This window comes from Tursiops truncatus, chromosome 6 (genome assembly GCF_011762595.2).
Source record: "Tursiops truncatus isolate mTurTru1 chromosome 6, mTurTru1.mat.Y, whole genome shotgun sequence".
Classification (NCBI taxonomy): Eukaryota; Metazoa; Chordata; class Mammalia; order Artiodactyla; family Delphinidae; genus Tursiops; species Tursiops truncatus.
In genome coordinates, this window is record NC_047039.1 from 79,854,969 (window position 1) to 79,872,517 (window position 17,549).

General features: G+C 46.7%; 1 protein-coding gene across 2 annotated transcripts in view; it reads right to left on the reverse strand.

The window, feature by feature from the left end:
- PAX5 (paired box 5) overlaps positions 1-17,549 on the reverse strand; it is a 191,293-nt gene that overhangs the window by 81,135 nt on the left and 92,609 nt on the right. For both annotated transcript variants that reach the window (XM_033858284.2, XM_033858285.2), the window contains exon 7: positions 5,906-6,035. In XM_033858284.2, coding sequence (XP_033714175.1) covers positions 5,906-6,035 — 130 coding nt within the window. The remainder of the gene's footprint in view (positions 1-5,905; positions 6,036-17,549) is intronic.

Genomic DNA, 17,549 nt, shown 5'->3' on the forward strand with positions numbered 1-17,549 from the left:
GCATATAAATGATGGAGAGACATGGACTCATTCTCTAATGAGATCTCCCTGGGCAGCGGGAGTGTGAGGGCTAGGGTGGAGCAGTACACAGACCAGCCGCTTCCTAGACCCCAGGCTGGCAGTCTAGCTGAGCACCCTGTGAGGAGGGGAGAAGGAAAACGGGTGGGGCTGGAAGACTCAGCCCTTCCCTGAAGAGTTCAGGACTGTGTCAACACATCCATGAGCACAGGTGGAATTAAATTAATGCCACGTGGTGACACGAAGGCCCATCCTAACAGCTCTCAGGGGCATTCCTTCAAGGTGTTCTAATAGCTCTCATTGGGATCATCAACTGCCCCCAGAGGGTGTTTTGAAATTTTCTGGGGGCTTTTATGTGATTGACAGGTGTTATTGGCTTGTGGTGGAACAGTCCCACACAACAAAGAATCTGCCTTTATCCTGCACTATTTTCATGTCCTGCCCAACATTCATGTAGGTGGTAGGAGAGAAATCTGCTTATAATTCTTTAAATCTAGAACGGAACTTCATTCTCATATTAATGTGAACTTGCAGTTTCCATGGTCTTAATAAACACTGAATTTTCTAGGAATGCAACTACTGTGTAAACTGAGCAAAGCCTGTACTTTGTTTTATTTGGAGCTTTGCCAAGAGTTCCTCACCTATTCGTAAAATCCCACTCACAGTATGTGAAACACAGTTACGTCTGTGTTCGGGATGGTTGCATTCGTGGTGATCCTGTGCATGGAGCGAGCCCTGGCTACTCCATTATGTCTGGCAGTTTAGACATGCCAAATATTTACTTATCAAAGTACATGGCAGTTAATTATAAACAATTTCACTTTCATGTCTCCTTTATCTTATAATTAGGGTATTATTTTGATTTTATTTGAAATTACTTGTGAAGATAAGACTATATTTTTTATGAACTTAACTTCAGGAGAGTAAAGGGGCAATGTAAATATTTGTTATTCCCTAGGGGACACTGGGTGGGACTGAGCAGAGAACCCCGGTGTCAGCACAGCACTACAGTGTCCCATTAAGCAGGGGAAGAGGCTGGGGATCTTCTCCTCCCGAATCCTCGTATGCATGCAGCATCTGATCTACACATGTGTGTCCATGCCTCTGTGTGTATGTCCTTTATATTTTTTCACACTAATGGAATCATACTAAACATATTACTCTACAAATTGTTTATTTGCTTAAAAGTATATCTTGAACATTTATTCATGTCAGCACAGATAGCTCTACTTAATTCTTTTTAATGGTTGCAGAGTAGTTTATTGTGGGAAGGAGCCATAATTTATTTAACCTACTCCTATTGATAAACACTGAGTTTTTTCCATTTGTTTTTCATTATAAATAATTCTGTCATTATTATATGGATTTAGGTATCACTGTGCATCTGTGTGAATATATCTTGAGATAAAGTCCTTAAAGTGCATATAAAAGTTCTGAGTTAGATAGTAGGTATGTCCATTTAAAATATTGACAGATACTGACAAGTTTCTTTCCAAAATGGTTGCACTGATTTATACACCTATGACTGTGTATGGAAATATCTGTTTCTCATATCCTCTCTAACACTGGACCTCAAGAAACATTTCAATCTTTGATAAGCTAATGGGTTTTATTAAAGTATCTCCTGGGAATTCCCTGCTGGTCCAGTGGTTATGATGTGGGCTTTCACTGCTGTGTGCCCGGGTTTAATCCCTGGTCGGGGAACCACGATCCCAGAAGCTGCGTGGTGTGGCCAAAAAAAAAGAGTATCTCATGATTATTTCAATTTGTAGTTTTAAAACTATGAGTCAAGTGCATGTCTTTTCCTATACCATTGGACATCTATATTTTTTCCTGTTCATTTGGTTTACCTGTTTTTTCTACTGATTTTTTTCTTCTTATTTGTTTTTCAAAATCTCTTTATATATTAAGGAAATTAGCTTTTTGTCATCTGTGCTCCACTTTAAAAAAGTATTTTATTCTTTGTTTTTTTGGGTGTTTTTACATACATATATAAAACATTTCTGTTTTAAGCAGTCGTTTATATCATTTTTCTTTGCCTTTTGTATTTGGAACAGATTTTTTTTTTTTTCTGGCCACATGACACGGCTTGTGGGCTTAGTTCCCCAACCAGGGATAGAACCCAGGCCCTCAGCAGTGAGAGCGCAAAGTCCTAACCACTGGACTGCCAGGGAATTCCCTGGAACAGATTTATAAATTTATTTATTTATTTTTGGCTGCATTGGGTCTTCGTTGCCGCACGCAGGCTTTCTCTAGTTGTAGTGAGCAGGGGCTACTCTCTGTTGTGGTGTGTGGGCTTCTCATTGCAGTAGCTTCTCTTGTTGTGGAGCACTGGCTCTAGGTGCACGGGTTTCAGTAGTTGCAGCATACAGGCTCAGTAGCCGTGGTGCACGGGCTCAGTTGCTCCGCGGCATGTGGGATCTTCCAAGACCAGAGCTCGAACCCGTGTCCCCTGCATTGGCAGGCGGATTCTTAATCACTGTGCCACCAGGGAAGTCCTCCCTGGAACAGACTGTAAAAGGCCTTCCCCACTCGAAGTTTATTAAAAAATTTCCCTTATTTTTTTTTCTAGTTTTATTATGATTTCATTCTTTAAATTTAAAGTTTTGATCAACCTGGAATCTCTTTTGATGTAGAGAATGAGGTATGGATCCAACAGGCTTAACTGTCCCTACACCATTAACTAAATGATTTATCTTTTCTCCACTGATTTGCAATGTTGTATCTGTAAACACCCACATATATTTGGATCTATTTCTGGATGCTCCATGCTGTTCCATTTGCCTATTTACTTCACTTTCAGTAACAGTTTTAATTGTTGTAACTTTATCATAACATTTTAAAATATGCTATGTTTTACTCATTTCTTTATTTCAGAATTTTTCTAGCTACCTTGAGTGTTTATTTATCCAGTATTTGTGTCATTTTGACAAGTTTTAAAAAGTTGGCATTTTGATTGAAAATGCTTTGAATTAATATATTGCTTCGGGGGAACTGACATCTTCATGATACTGAGTCTTCCTACCTAAGAACAAGCTATATCTCTCCATTTATTCTTTTACGTTCCTTAGTGGAGTTTTAAAGTTAAGTTTATTCCTCAGCATTCTACCTTTTTTATTTTGATGCTATTGTTAATGTTTTCCCCTATTATTTTTCTAGCTAGCTATTGTTTACTTACAAGAAAGCTAATGGTTATATTTATAATTTTATACTATTATATAAGTATTATATATTTAGAATTAGAGTAATTTTAGTATTTCAACATTAGGCATAATTCTGACTTTGAGATATTTATATTCTTTTTCTGCTCTGTGATGTGACTTTAAAATAGATTGATCATAATACAAACAAGTCTTTGGTCAAGGGTTTACCTGAAAACCCAGCCCACATCCACACTTAACCTTCTGCAGATCCTGGACAGCTAAACCACCCAGCTGGCTTTTAGCACCAACTTTCTAAATCAGGAGTATTCAACTCAAATTCCTTTCCAGGTTAGGCTTGTAAGATAATGAGAAAGCAGGTGGGTGGGGGCCACGTCTCCAGGGGCTGCTGCCACTAAGGCCCCGCCTACCACGACCATGTGGGAATACGGCCCAGTCTGGCCAGATCCTTTGATTTTTCAAGGGAAGCCAGAGATTCAGATTTATAAATTTTCAATGTTGACTCAAATTTATAAAAAGTCCTACATGGGGCCAACTAACCATATCTGTGGGCTAGATTAGCCCTTTGGGCAGCTGGCCACCAGTTTGCCACGTCAGTAGACAAGAGTCTCGGAAATGCAACTATTGTCTCAGCGTTTACTGGATTATTTTCCATCTAAATAGGCTTGTGCAGATGGTAGAATATGTCTTCCTGTGATCTGTCTAAACCCATGAACCCCAACCCTAATAACAAACCCTCCCTCTGCAGAGCAGTCCCCTCGGGGATCTCATGTGATCCTCACAAGGGCCCTGAGAGATCAGAGACACATCCAAAGTCACAGCAAGGAAGTGATGGCGCCAGGATTAGCCCCCAGATTATCTGTGTGGTAGAGTGGCAGACTGTACTGTTCTGCTGTTCAGTTTTACCTCTGCTGCTCACTAGCTGTGATCTCTGGCAAGCTACTTAAGTGCCCCGGGCTTCCATTTCCTTGTTTACAAAGTGGATGTGACATAACAGTACGCACCTCCCAGGGCTCCTCCAAGGGTAGAACAAGTTCACCTACCAGAATGTTTGGTACTCCGTAACTACTCAGTAAAGTGACTTATTATTATTATTAACTAGTCCAGGCTTCTTTCTACCCTACCGCACCCCCCTACCCAATTATTTGTGCTTCTTTGGAAAGAATAAGGACCCAGGAGACTGAAGGCCGGCTCCAGCTCTCCCCTTTACCCCTTATATTGGGCAAGTCACTGCCCCTCCCTGAGACTCGGTTTCTGCATCTGTAAAATGGGGATGCTGTCAGAGGTCTTGTCACGGGCTCTCATGACCCCAGGGGAGAGGATTCATGGGACACTTGTGATGTTAGGAAAAGTTCATTCTGACTGAGGTTCCTCTCCCCCATCCCTGCACCGTTACTGACACCCCCCCACCTGCAGGCTCAGCAGCCCTCCAGGCTCTTGCCCCATCTCAGGTAGACAGGGGACCAAGTCACTCTTGCCTCTTAACTGATCTCCATGCGGTGCCCAGATCTACAGCCAGAGTCCTGGCTGCTCCTGCCTGAGCCCCACGAGCCCCAGTCTCAGAGCCGGGCCCTTCCTGCCTTGGGACCTACATGAGGCTATGAGAGAGCCTGTCTCGTCCAGCCCCCACCCCTGCCTAAAGTTCTAACCCGAATCCAGCCCTGATGCAACTACAGCGCACTCACATTTCTCAGAACCCCTTGTCTCTGGCACTACTTCCTGTGTCTTGCCTACCAACCTACAGGGACATCCCGCTACCTTAGGCTGGACCTCAAGGCTCTGGCCAAAGTGTGATCCCTAGCCCCTCACTGTCTGTCAATGTGAAGTGTCCAAGACTGCCTTCTGCCTGCGTGGTCGGACAGCCTCCCGGAGCTGGTGGCTGAGTCTGTCCGTCCAAACTATCCCGGTGCTGCTGGAGCAGGGAGGGGTGTCTGCCTGTCTCGCCCTCCTGGCCCAGCCCCTTCACAGCAGTGAGCCTGACGTGACCAGCCACCATGAGAGGAGTAATAATCGCAACATGTATTGGGTGCTTGTGCGTGCTAGACCAGAGTCTAAGCACCTCATATGTTTACAGCATTAATCCTCACAGCAACACTGTGGGCTGGGTGCTATCACCATATTACAGATTTAAAAACCACAGCCCAGAATTCTTATATAACTTACATAGCTAGTCAATGGCAAGTTCAAACCCAGCAGTGTGCCCCCAGGGCCCAAACTCTTCATCTTTACACTGACAGCTAAAGCAGCTGGTCCCGAGCCTTCCAGAAAGGAAGCCTAAACCTCCTGCCCTTCTTAACTCCACCTCTGCCTGGAAATCTACAATCTGCCAGGAATCCCACTCATCCTCCAGGCTGATGCCAAACAGGGCTGCCTTTCTCCTGAGAGGGCTAAATCCCAGCGCTCTGAACACTCAGCCCCACCTCCAGGGGCCCCGAAATCACCCAGCCCCTCTGACACGAGGCTTCCCTGGCCCCTCTCCCAGCCCATCGTCCGTTTGCCATTTGCTCTCCTCTGGCTTTATCAGAGCGTCTACAGCCATGTCTCATCGAAGCCACAACTCCTGGTCCCAGCAGTCCCCTGCCTGACCTGTTCCAGGACCTCATAACCTCATTAAGACAAAGATGGCCAATCAAGTCCAAAAGCACCAAGAAGCCGCTTTCCTCGTCACACACACGTCCTTTCTCTCTCTCTCTGCCACTCACCCCCCATGCCCCAGGTGCCCTCACCTGTCACAATGGGGTAGGACTGTGGCCCCGGCACGCTGCTCCCGATGTCGGCAGGGGTAGGGCTGGTCAGGTTGGCCTTCATGTCGTCCAGCCCTCCAGCCAGCGAGGCCATGGTAGAATAATCGGCGGTCTGAAAGAGGAAACAAGACAGACACCTCAGTACTGAGACTCCAAAGCACCCCAGCCAAATGCCACCACCACATAGTGGGCTCAGCCAGCTAACCCGTGCCAGTGCCAAGGCCCCCAGGGGGCTCATGGACCCCCAGTATTGAGAGGGCAGATTCAGCTCGACAGAACAAGGCAGGTATCCAGAATCAGCAAGTCTCCCCAAGTGAAGAGGTGGACAAGATTCAGTGCAGCTGCACAAGAGTTCAAACCTAGCTTCCTTATGGCCTGCAGGCTTCCCTTACCCAGCCCCAGCTAGCCAGAGACAACCATCCTCCTCAATGCAAGGAGGAGGACAGAGACATCCATAAGCAAAAGCAAGGCAGAAATAAGAGTCTTGCAGACAAGAGGACGGAAAGAAAGGTTTCTGATTTCTGTGCTCTTAAACCACAGATGCAGAATCACAGAAACAAGGGTTAAAGGGAATTTGGGCCATCACTCAATCCAAATCCTCATTTCACAGATGAGTAAACTGAGGCACAAGGGGAAGAAGGCTTTGTTCAGGGTCAACAGGGGATGGTTCACCATAAACTCCCACCCAAAAGCCAATATATCAAAGCATATGAGTCACAGCTGGCAAGTGTTTTTGAATTCCAGAAGCCTGTAAACACCTGTATGCTGAAAACTGTAGGGTGCGCACATCTGATTTACCAAGTCCACACTAACCATGTGCATTTGGCCCATGAGTCATGCTCCTTTCTTTAAGCCATTTCATGAAATCAGAGCTTGCGATGAGTCATTTCCCTGGCATCCAAACCACTGTCAGAATGGTCTCCAGGCAAGGTTGTGAAGATGCCAACCTGTCTTCCCACTCAAGGACAGACTACGGTATAGGCATGAGTGACAGATCTCTTCCAACCCCCACTCCCCCAGCCTATCTTCAGTAAAAGAAATATCTGCAAACACCCAAACCAAAGAGTCTAGTTGTGCCAAGCATTGGCACAGGGAGTTTCCTCTACCACCCTGGCACTGCCAGTGGAGGACACATTCCTGTCTGTCCAGGGTTAAGTCCTTGGCAGAGAGGGACAGGGAAGCGAGCAGTCTTCTGAAAGAAGTTTGCAGGCACCCTGGGAAGGATGATGAGGACTGAGCCACTGGGAGGGAAACCAGAGGAGCCACCAGGCAAGTGGCAGGCAGAGGGGACCCAGGCTCAGGCACATTCCTGGCACTTTTCTCTGCAAATGAATTAGAAAGTACTGCCAGGGCAGCTCAGATGCCAAGCGGGGTGCATGGCAGCCGTGAGTCCTGGAGGTACTGCAGGCCCAGGCACCCTGAGATAGATTCTTGTCCAGAGCTCCCGGGGCTCTCCACCCGTCTCCAGCAGAGGCTGATTCTGAAACACGCAGAGACGAACACAGGCCTGAAGCCAGCCCGGGTAGGACAAGATGGGGGACAGGCCTCCCCGACATCAGGAATCACTATAAAGCTGCAGTAATTAAGACAGTATGGGACTGGCACAGGCACAGAAAAATAGGCCAATGAAACAGAATCAAGTCCAGAAACGGATCCATGCATATACAGAATCTTGATATATGAGAGAGGTGATGTACAAATCAGCAGGGAAGGATAAAACTCTAATAAAAAATGCAGGGTAACCAGTAATCCATTCAGAAACAAGGGGGAAAAAAGAAATTGGATCTTTACGCCAGACACAAAAATCAATTCCAGGTGGATTAGAGACCTAAATGTGAAAGGCAAAGGTATCTAACTAACATGGTCAGCTCTAGGTCCAGCCAAAAATCCTTGGGAGCAAGTCTGTCCTTCATGGAAAAGGAAACAAGTGGTCCTGGGATGCTCACACAGAGTTCCTGGTTGCTGTGAGGACAGCAGTGGGTCCTGGTCAACCTGCTGCCTTGCTTCAATGCCTCCTCCTCCAGAAAGTCCTTCATGACTACCACTCCCCAGGAAGCAGGAATCCCAGTGGTACCAGGACAATAAAAACCATAATCTTCAGGACCTTGTCAAAGCTCACATTTATCGATCACTTACTCTGTGGCAGGAGCTTTACCTATATTATCCCATTTAATCCTCACAATTACCCCATGTAGTAGGTTCTGTGTTATTCCTATTTTACAGATGAAGAAACTGAGGCTTCTATTATAGAGGGAAAGTGCTTGCCTAATATCACACGGCTTCCAGGTGCCAGAGCTAGGATACAAACCTGGGTACATCTGACTCCAAAATCTCCACAATTACCCTAATGATTTTCCTATTGTGTTCTAACCCTTTAATAGGTATGAAATCACTTTGCTAGTACCAACCTTTTAAAACAGAAAATAGAGTAGTCTAGAAGAGAAATTTTCTAAGAGTCTCACACATAGAAAGAGTAAGTCTTGTTTCCTTAATCTTTGTTTCCATATAAGTGGATATGTGTGTACTAGGTGGAGATGACAATATATGTCTTGCTACAGGTCACACCCAGCAGAGTCTTCATTCCATAAAGCAGGGAGCTATTGGGAAAAGGTCACTGTCCAGACTTTACCCTACGCAGAATGGGATGTGGTCATGACATTAGCCCCCTAATTTGCTTAAAAAATTAGAAAGTAAAGCTCAATGAAAGCTCCTCCTTCAGTGCATTGTCGTGTGCAGAGACAGGAGGTCAAGATGCCTCCTGTGACCCTAGGGTCCCTAGGTCCCTCCTGTGAGGGTCTCTGGGGTTTCTGGGACCCCGGGGTGAGGACCGCACCTCCCATTTCCCTATGTTCCTGTGTCCTACTGGAGGCCTGAGCATGGTGGATGCTTAGCATTTATTGAGCTTTTCTTGTGTGCAAGATGGCATGTGAAGACCAGACATGCTCTCTGACCTTTATCCACAAACCTCAAGGGAAAAGACACATGGCCCTGAAGCTCCATCCAACAGGGACAAGGGCACAGAGCCATTCATTTACACGGCGCAGGAAGTGGTGAGGAAAGGTTTCTTGGGCAGGCTGTATTTATCCTGGACCCAAGCAATCCCTGACCACCCCCCTCAGGCTGAGAAGAGCTGAAGGAACGCTTAGGGGTGAGACAGGAGTGATCCAAGAACAAGGCACCTCCTGCAGCAGGAAGAGGTGGAGATGAAAAAGTAGACAAGCTGGGATTCGACTCTGAAGAGCTTGTGCAATGAACCCTTGGATGAGCAAATGAATGAATGACCCCTTATCCTCAGGAGAGCCAGGCAGCATCCTAGCCAAGAGTAACATCCCTGCAGCTCTCCCCACCTCACTACCAGGCCTGGCCCCTTCCTAGACTCCAGGCTAGGCAGCTGGGTCCACAAGGGAAAGCCTCTAATTCCCAAGAAAACATAGCCGACCTGGGTTTAAGAAAATGGGGAGAGGGTGGCCAATCCTGCCTCTTATTTTAATGTCCAGATGGAGGGGCCTTTTTGTTATTTGATTTTGTTTTAGTCAATAAATTCAGTATCAAGGTTTGTCCAGTCACTTCGAAAGTTGGCTTTGAATCATCTTTTCAAGACATGAAAATCTTCAACTTGTGTAACACGTGCAGTGGGAGGTCCAAAAACCCAGTTTCCCAACCACCGATGGTTGCCAGAAGGTAAAGTGAACTTTCTTAAAGAGCTGGGGCTCAGGGGGACAGCTGGATTCATGAACCAGCTCTCACTGGCCTTTGCCATTTGTGCCTCCCACCACCCCACCTAACAGGGCTAGCCTTGAGCCCAATCTCTTTCTTTGCTGGGATTCCACAGCTCTTGCTCTGCTCCTGCATGAATCAGGGGATGCTGTCATTTCATTTGCTGTGTAATTATTCCCTAATTTCTCACCACTGTCTGTCCCCCTGAGCTGCCTAGATTTTTAAAGGCAACTGCATTCTCCCCAGTCTCCTGGGATCCCTGGAACCTCGTTCCACTGGCTGCTCCTCAGCCACTCCAGGCACTGCCCTACCTCTGCCTGGGAGGCCCATCTCATCAGCCACTTAAACTCCTACATTGTCCACAAGACCCAGCTCAAATGTCACCTCCTTGGTGCAGCCATTCCTGGGCCCCACGTTCCTACCAATAAATCATGATTTCCTTGTCTATGTTTCCATAATTGGTGTCATTTTGCACAGACCTCTATTTTCATACTTGCCACCACATGTAATGGCTGTTCGTCTGTCTCCCTCCGGGTCTCCTTGAGAGCATAGAGCATGGAACAGCACCAGAGCCCCCTAAGTGCTTGTTGAATGAATGAATGCATGGTCCAGCAGCATGACATTTTCCACAACATCCAAAACTTAGCTGGGGAGTGTTCAAACAAGAGCTCCAAATAACATGCTAACCTCTCACCTCTACCTTTCATCAAGTCAGGTGATCAGAAAACAGCATCCTTGTCCACCATGAGATGAAGTCCCTGAGGAAGTGACTTCACTGGTCTGTGACAGAATATCAGGCATTTAGCACTGATTAGAGGCAATAAAAGAAAACAGCCATACAAAGAACTTCAAAAAAAAAACCAAACAAACTCTGGAGACGTGTCCATTAGAATATTCAAATTCCATGTGAATCTCTCCTATAATTCGTTACCAGAAAAAAAGTTTTTTCTCCAGACAAATGGTTAATTTGCCTCTGACTGAACAATAGGAACACTGGAAACCACTACATATCCCTCTTTGTCTTGGTTGCCAGGAAGACCAGTCAAATTCAGTGCTCAATCACCACAACTACATGAATGCTGGCGCCTCCTGCAATGATCTTACTCTCTCCTCTGCACAATTTCTGAACTTTTTTCAGCCTTAACTAACTTAGATATATGTAATTGTTTATTTTGCAGGACAAGTCCTTTTTGAAAATGGAGGCTGGGAGAGGTAGAAAGAGTGACAGAAAAAGAAAACGGGAGGGAAGACCAGGAAAGGGAAAGAGAAGAGAAGAGAATACATTATTGGGGTCTCTTTTCTTGGTAACAGTGGTATCTCTTTCCATATCGCATAGCTACTTGGGAAGCCAAGGGCTGAACAGTGGGGTTGTGTTGGTGCACCTATGTCCTTGGGAACATAGCCCCCCATCCTCCCTCCATCAGCCCCCAGCCTCCGACAGCCACAGGCAACAGCTGTGTTCCACACTGCTACTTCTCCAGGCTTTTGGAGTTCTTTCTTTGGATGTCATTTTGGGCTTCTGCTCCCTTCCCATCAGGGCTCCCTGGTGCTGTCCTTGACTATGACCCAGGAAGGGAAATGAACGAGGTCAGCAATTCACAGAGCATCCACTCCAATGCAACCAATTGGGATAAAACTTCTCTACCTACTCACATGAAAAGATGTTCAACATCACTAACTATTAGAGAAATGCAAATCAAAACTACAATTAGATATCACCTCACACCAGTCAGAATGGCCATCATCAAAAAATCTACAAACAGTAAATGCTGGAGAGGGTGTGGAGAAAAGGGAACCCTCTTGCACTGTTGGTGGGAACATAAATTGGTACAGTCACTATGGGGAACAGTAGGGAGGTTACTTAAAAAACTAAAAATAGATCTACCATATGACCCTGCAATTCCACTCCTGGGCATATAACCAGAGAAGAACATGGTCCAAAAGGATACATGCACCCCAATGTTCATTGCAGCACTGTTTACAATAGCCAGGACATGGAAGAAACCTAAATGTCCATCTATAGATGAATGGATAAAGAAGATGCGGTACATATATACAATGGAATATACTCAGCCATTAAAAAGAATGAAATAATGCCATTTGCAGCAACATGGATGGACCTAGAGATTGTCACACTCAGTATAGTAAGTCAGACAGAGAAAGACAAATATCAGTATATCACGGAATCTAAAAAAAAACTACACAAATGAACTTATTTACAAAACAGAAGAAGACTCACAGACTTAGAGAATGAATTTATGGTTACCAGGAGAGAAGGGTGGGGCAGAGGGACAGATTGGGAGTTTGGGATTGACATGTACACACTGCTATATTTAATATGGATAACCAACAAGGACCTACTGTATAGCACAGGGAAGTGTGCTCAATATTATGTAACAACCTAAATGGGAAAAGAATTTGAAAAAGAGTAGATACATGTATATGAATAACTGAATCACTTTGCTGTACACCTGAAACTAACACAACGTTGTTAATCAACTATACTCCAATAGAAAACAAAAAGGTTTTTTTTAAAAAAAGATAGGCAATCATCCGTCAAGCATAGTTTAGATGGGTGGGCTCCACATTTTGTTTGCATCAATTAAAAAAAACAACAAAACTTCTCTGCCTACTGCCACAAACTCCTGGGAGGCCTCAAGTTCAAGCACTGCCAAGTATGCACACCCTCCTCTCAGACACCATGCTCCAGATAACACACCGTCTTGCACTCTCAAATGTCTGAGCTAGAAGGATGCTCAGGGTCATCTTTCCCAACCTGGAAAAACTGATTCAGGGAGGGGAATGGACTTCCTTAGCTAATTTTTATCTGCATCATTTATAGCGGTTGATCCCGTGGTAGAAAGAACAGTGAACTAGGAGCAATGGCACGGGGTTCCTGCCCCAGCTCTGCCTCTTTCTCACCTGCGTGACCTCAGGCAAGCTGGGCCAGCTCTCTGAGCCTCATTTTCCTTATTAATAAAATGAGATTTAAGTCTAAGCCCTTGCTGCCTGCCTGCCGGGGCGATTGTGAAAATCTGAAAGATAAGGAGAGGGATCACATTTCGGAAACTACACAGCACGAAGGGTCAAGGAATCCTAGCAGGGACTCAAGGAGGCGCGTGCCCCAGGAAAGTGTGTGCTGGGTGTCATTTGGGTCCCTAGGAAATTACCTGGAAAAGGACTGCCTGGGGCTGCACCAAGTATTGTCTCATCAGCACGGGGCACCACTGCCATAGCATGGAGGAGAAAAGAAACACAGACACGTGAGAAGGAGGGCAGCACGAAGCAGGGCAGTGCAGGGGGACAGGCTGCAGGGCTGGCTGCCTCAGCTGGCCACTTGGGGCCACAAGGCTTCCCCATCACCTGCTGAGCTCCTCCAGGCTCACCGTTGGGCCAGAGGTAGCCCTCGAGAGCTGGGCCAGAGGCCAACCACTCCCATCCTGAGGGACCAGACACCTGCCCACCTACACACCTACCCAGAGGAGGACAGAGGCTGGAGTAGGGCAGCTGTGTCCCCAGGGCCTGGACTGATGACAGGCAGGAGTGTGGCTGAGGAAGCCCACCAGCCCTAGGGACAGGAGGACAGGGTTCAAGTCTGACAGCCAAGTTTGTGCTGTGTGGGACCAGGCCAGGCACCTCAGTTCTTGGCTCCTTTTCTCATTTGTAATGTGGGGATATATGACCTGCCTCACAGGGTCGTGAGAAGGCACACAGGGAGTGATAAGAAAGTCAAGCGCTGAGGGCAAGCCTTTTTGTTCTCATATTTTTAGTCCTCAGGGCCAATATACCAGTGAGTTTATCAACACCAGTATCCCAGTGTGATTTTGCAAGATGCTGTCATTGGGGGAAACTAGATAAGGGTATATGGAATCCCTCTGTATTATTGCTTAGCACTGCATGTGGTGAATCTACAATTATCTCAAAATAAAAAGTTTAATTTTAAAAAGAGTTAGAAAACAAAAAACAATTAGGTTTTAGCATTGCATCTCCACTAAACCAAATAAAGATGAATCAAACTTGAAAAAAATGTTTGCTGAAAGGAGGGACTACGAATAACGCCTGCAAAAAAGTACCCCATAATCTACAAAGTGCTACTGTCAGCATTGTCTGAGGGGAAGAACTGCCAAGAATTCTGAATGGCCTCCCTCTTCCAGGAAGCCATCCTGGATTTCCCCTCCGCTGTGTTCCTAGAACCCCAAAGTGGGCACATCCCTACCACTGCACTTAACACTCTGCATTGTATACTTAATTGCTCAGGGTTCTCATTCCCCAACTACAGTGTGAACTTCATGAGGATAGGGCTGTGTCTCCCTCATCTTTGTGACAGCAGCTCCTGGCCCAGTGCCCAGCTCTGAACAGATGTGACATAAATGCCTGTGGAACCAAATGAACAGGGACAGGTACTGTGGCCTGGCTCTGCCAACAGCATCACAGGTGCTTCCTAGGGTCACTGAGAGGGTAAGTGATGGCAAAGTGCTTTTATTCATCAGAAAGTACCCTAGGCATGAATGAGACATGCTTGTTATTCATTTGGTTCTCCAGAACTGCGCCCATGCCTGGGTCAACATGGTCTGCAGTGGAATCAAGGGGCTTCCAAGAAGAGATTTGCAAGGTTTAACTGACTCATCTCTCCCTATTCTGTTTACAGCCTGGCAGGCGCCCCTCCAGCCCGCCCCCAGACACCCTTCCAGGTGGGGTGGGACAGCAGGGGAAGCCCCAGAGAGGAGACTGAAATCAGGTGTTGTGGTTTCTGTCCGGGAGAAACTTTGCCAGAAATGACTAATCCGGAGGCCCCCTTCTCCCGCCCTAGCCACTTAGAGAATCTTAGTGAGCCCCAAATCTCAGGGCCCAAAGGAGCTCAGGGGTTATGGAAGCTGATCTTCAGCTGATGCTCGAAACTCACTGGTGACAGGAAACTCACTACTTCCTGAGGCAGCCGCTTGGTGGCCACACAGCTCTGGCTACAACAAAGTGCTAAGGCCTCCCCACGTTGGTCTTGAGTGTGCTCTCTGGGGCCCCAGTTCCAAAGAATGTCCTCTCGGGGCCTAAGAAGCCTGCTTCTGCTTTTTTTTGTCGCCTCATCACCTGGTTAACTCATGCTCTTCTCACAGTCAATGCAGAGTTCACCACAAGCGCTTTTGAAATGGAAAGTGATTTTGTAGATGAGTTTTTTAAGTATTCATTCTCCCCCACCCCTAAGCAGCATGCTAGTTGTAAGCGAATGTTCTGTGCTGGTAAACCCTCCCTGGCTCCTCACTGCCTCCAGGTAATGTTGACCCAAACCATACAGGCCCCAATCCAAATCCCAACCTACTTTTCCAGTTTCAACTCAGATCTACCTACTTCTCAAACGGCACCCTCTACTCCAGCCACACCACACACATGAACTCCTGAGCGCCCCAGTCCCTCCACTCAATGCCTTTGCTCACGTTGTTTCCATCCTCACCCCAGTCCAAATCTTGTCCTCTAAGGCCCACTTCCAATGCCATCTCCTCCTGGATGGTTCCATAAATCTCTCTGGTTGAAACAAATCATTCCCTTCTCTGAATTCCCGCGGCATTTTCCCCGCACCTCATCTGGGACATTTGTCCCCTGCTACTCGGTCCCAGTCATTTGGCAGCATGTCTGCTCTCCCTCTGAGATAAGGAGGCTCCTTTGGGCAGCCTGATCTGAACCTGGGTCCCACCAGTAGGCCTGGGCAGGACATATCCTGAGTGAAGCTGAGAAGGGAGAGAGGGAAGGAGCAAAGGAATCTGGGGCCCACCCTGAACCTCAAGAAATCTGTAAGAAAAGCAGGGAGAGAAGGCCCTGGGCTCGGAGCATTCCGACTCTTGTCCTCCCCAAATGCAAGAGAAGAAATGACAAAGCTTGGAGCACAGAGTTCCACTTCCGGAGGACAAGAGCTGGGACCCAGCAGCCAAGGCCCCCTGAATGATAAGAAGATGCAGTGGGGTGGGGGGATGCGGGGGGGAGACTCGTGTGGAGGAGGGAGGGGAGGACTCCCTGTTTGGGAAGCCCCAGGGTCTGCTCAGACTCTGCCATCCAGATCCTGATGTAGAGAAGAAGAGGGAGATTTCCAAAAACAAAGCTCTATCTTGGAGCAGCCAAATTCCACCAGCTTCTTCCAGGCAGTTCATGGTGGGGCCTGGCTGTTCAACCCTGCTACAGGGAAGGGAGAAGGGCAGGGAGACCCACTACCCACAAAGGAATGCAGGCCTCTTGGCTACCTAGGGGCCTGAAAGGGGGCATGCAAAGGGAGGTCCCCCATCCTAAAGTACCTGGTACAGGAGTGGGGGACATCCCAGGATGTTCATAGCTCATTTTCTTTCGGACTTATTTCCCCACTGCGGGAAGACAGAAAGGCTATCCTGGGTCCATAAAGAAATGAAAAGACTTCCCTCTGTACTGCAAGATCAATAGGATGGGGGCACGGAGGTAAGCCTGGATGGCCCTCTCCACCACCTCTGCCCTGCTACCTCTGAGTGGTGACACGCACATGCGCACACACACACACGTACACTCCCACATATACACACTCCTCAGGCCAAAGGCCATCTCTCTGCCCCTTCTGCTCCCCGTCAGAAAGAACTTTGTAACAGGCAACATTCTGAAAAGGCAAACAGGCAGCCTCGGGAGGGTGTGTCCTCTTTGTCACCAAAGTTTGCTAGAGCCAAACAGACATCGTGCGAGAGAAATACCAGAACAAGAAGGCTAAGAGGACCAGGCCTGTCACGGCTATTTCAGGCTCCAATTCAGACGTCTTTACCAGTTCTCATCTAAACCCTCAGACACAGAATAAGTCAGGAGTACTCGCATTTCCTGGACGCTTACTACACACCAGCTACGTGTTCTAGGTGTTAAAACCTATTAATTTATTTAATCTTACAACGACCATATGGGGTAAGTATTATTACTCCCGCTTTACAGAGGATGCAAATGAGGCACAAGGGGCCAAAATAATGTGTCTGAATCACCCCCCAGCAGCGCAACTCCAAGTCTGAGATCCTGAACGCCACCAGACACCACCGTCATCAACTCTATCCTGGTACGAATGAGAAAACTGAGAATAGGGAGTGGAATGAGCCGCTCAGGGGCTGTTAAGACTCAGGTCCTTTCTGATGCCAAAGTCTGTGTTCTTCACCACGACTGCACAGTGCCTCACACTGGGCCCAGGAGAGGGAGACTGACTGCTAGGCCAGGAGCATCTTCATAGGCTTCACAACCTCCTCAGACACCTACCTGCTCCCGACTCTCTACCTGTGACAAGGCCAGTCCTTCTCCCTGACTGCCCTTTCCTTTCCTCTCCTTCAATCTTGTCCCTCCACCCCTTCACGTCCCTGCTCTAGAATGACCTCCAGTATGAAATGTTTCCAGGTGGGTTCGGCCAGTGATGGTATGAACCTCATCATTTATTCTCCCCACTTAGTCGCAGAGGGCAGCCTAAATGATAAACTCAGAGGACAGCTGTGCTCAGACTGATGTCAGTGTTAGCAAGTAATCTTAATATTAGTGGGAAACAACAGAGAAATAAAGGAAAACGTGACACTGTTAGCATTGTTAAGAGAAAAATCAGGCATCGGACTGTTTGCTCGGTTCAAGCACTGTGTTCTCTATTGAAGGCAACATTCTGGTTTTAGAAAGATGAGAAACTAAAGGAAGGAGACACTAGGCTTAGGTTTGAGCTATTATGTGTAAGCCCAAATTTTAGCTAATGTAAATAATAGAGACAAAACTAGCACAATAACAATGGTGTTTCTGTTTATATGCCTCTTTATCAAGATTAACTTCTTTAATAGCCTTTGCTTTTAATTACTGAAAATATGTTTGCATTTTGCAGTCGTGTTAATTTCATGAATCTTGCATTTCATACCTGGAAAGAAAGCATAATAACCATTCTTTGTGCTAATAC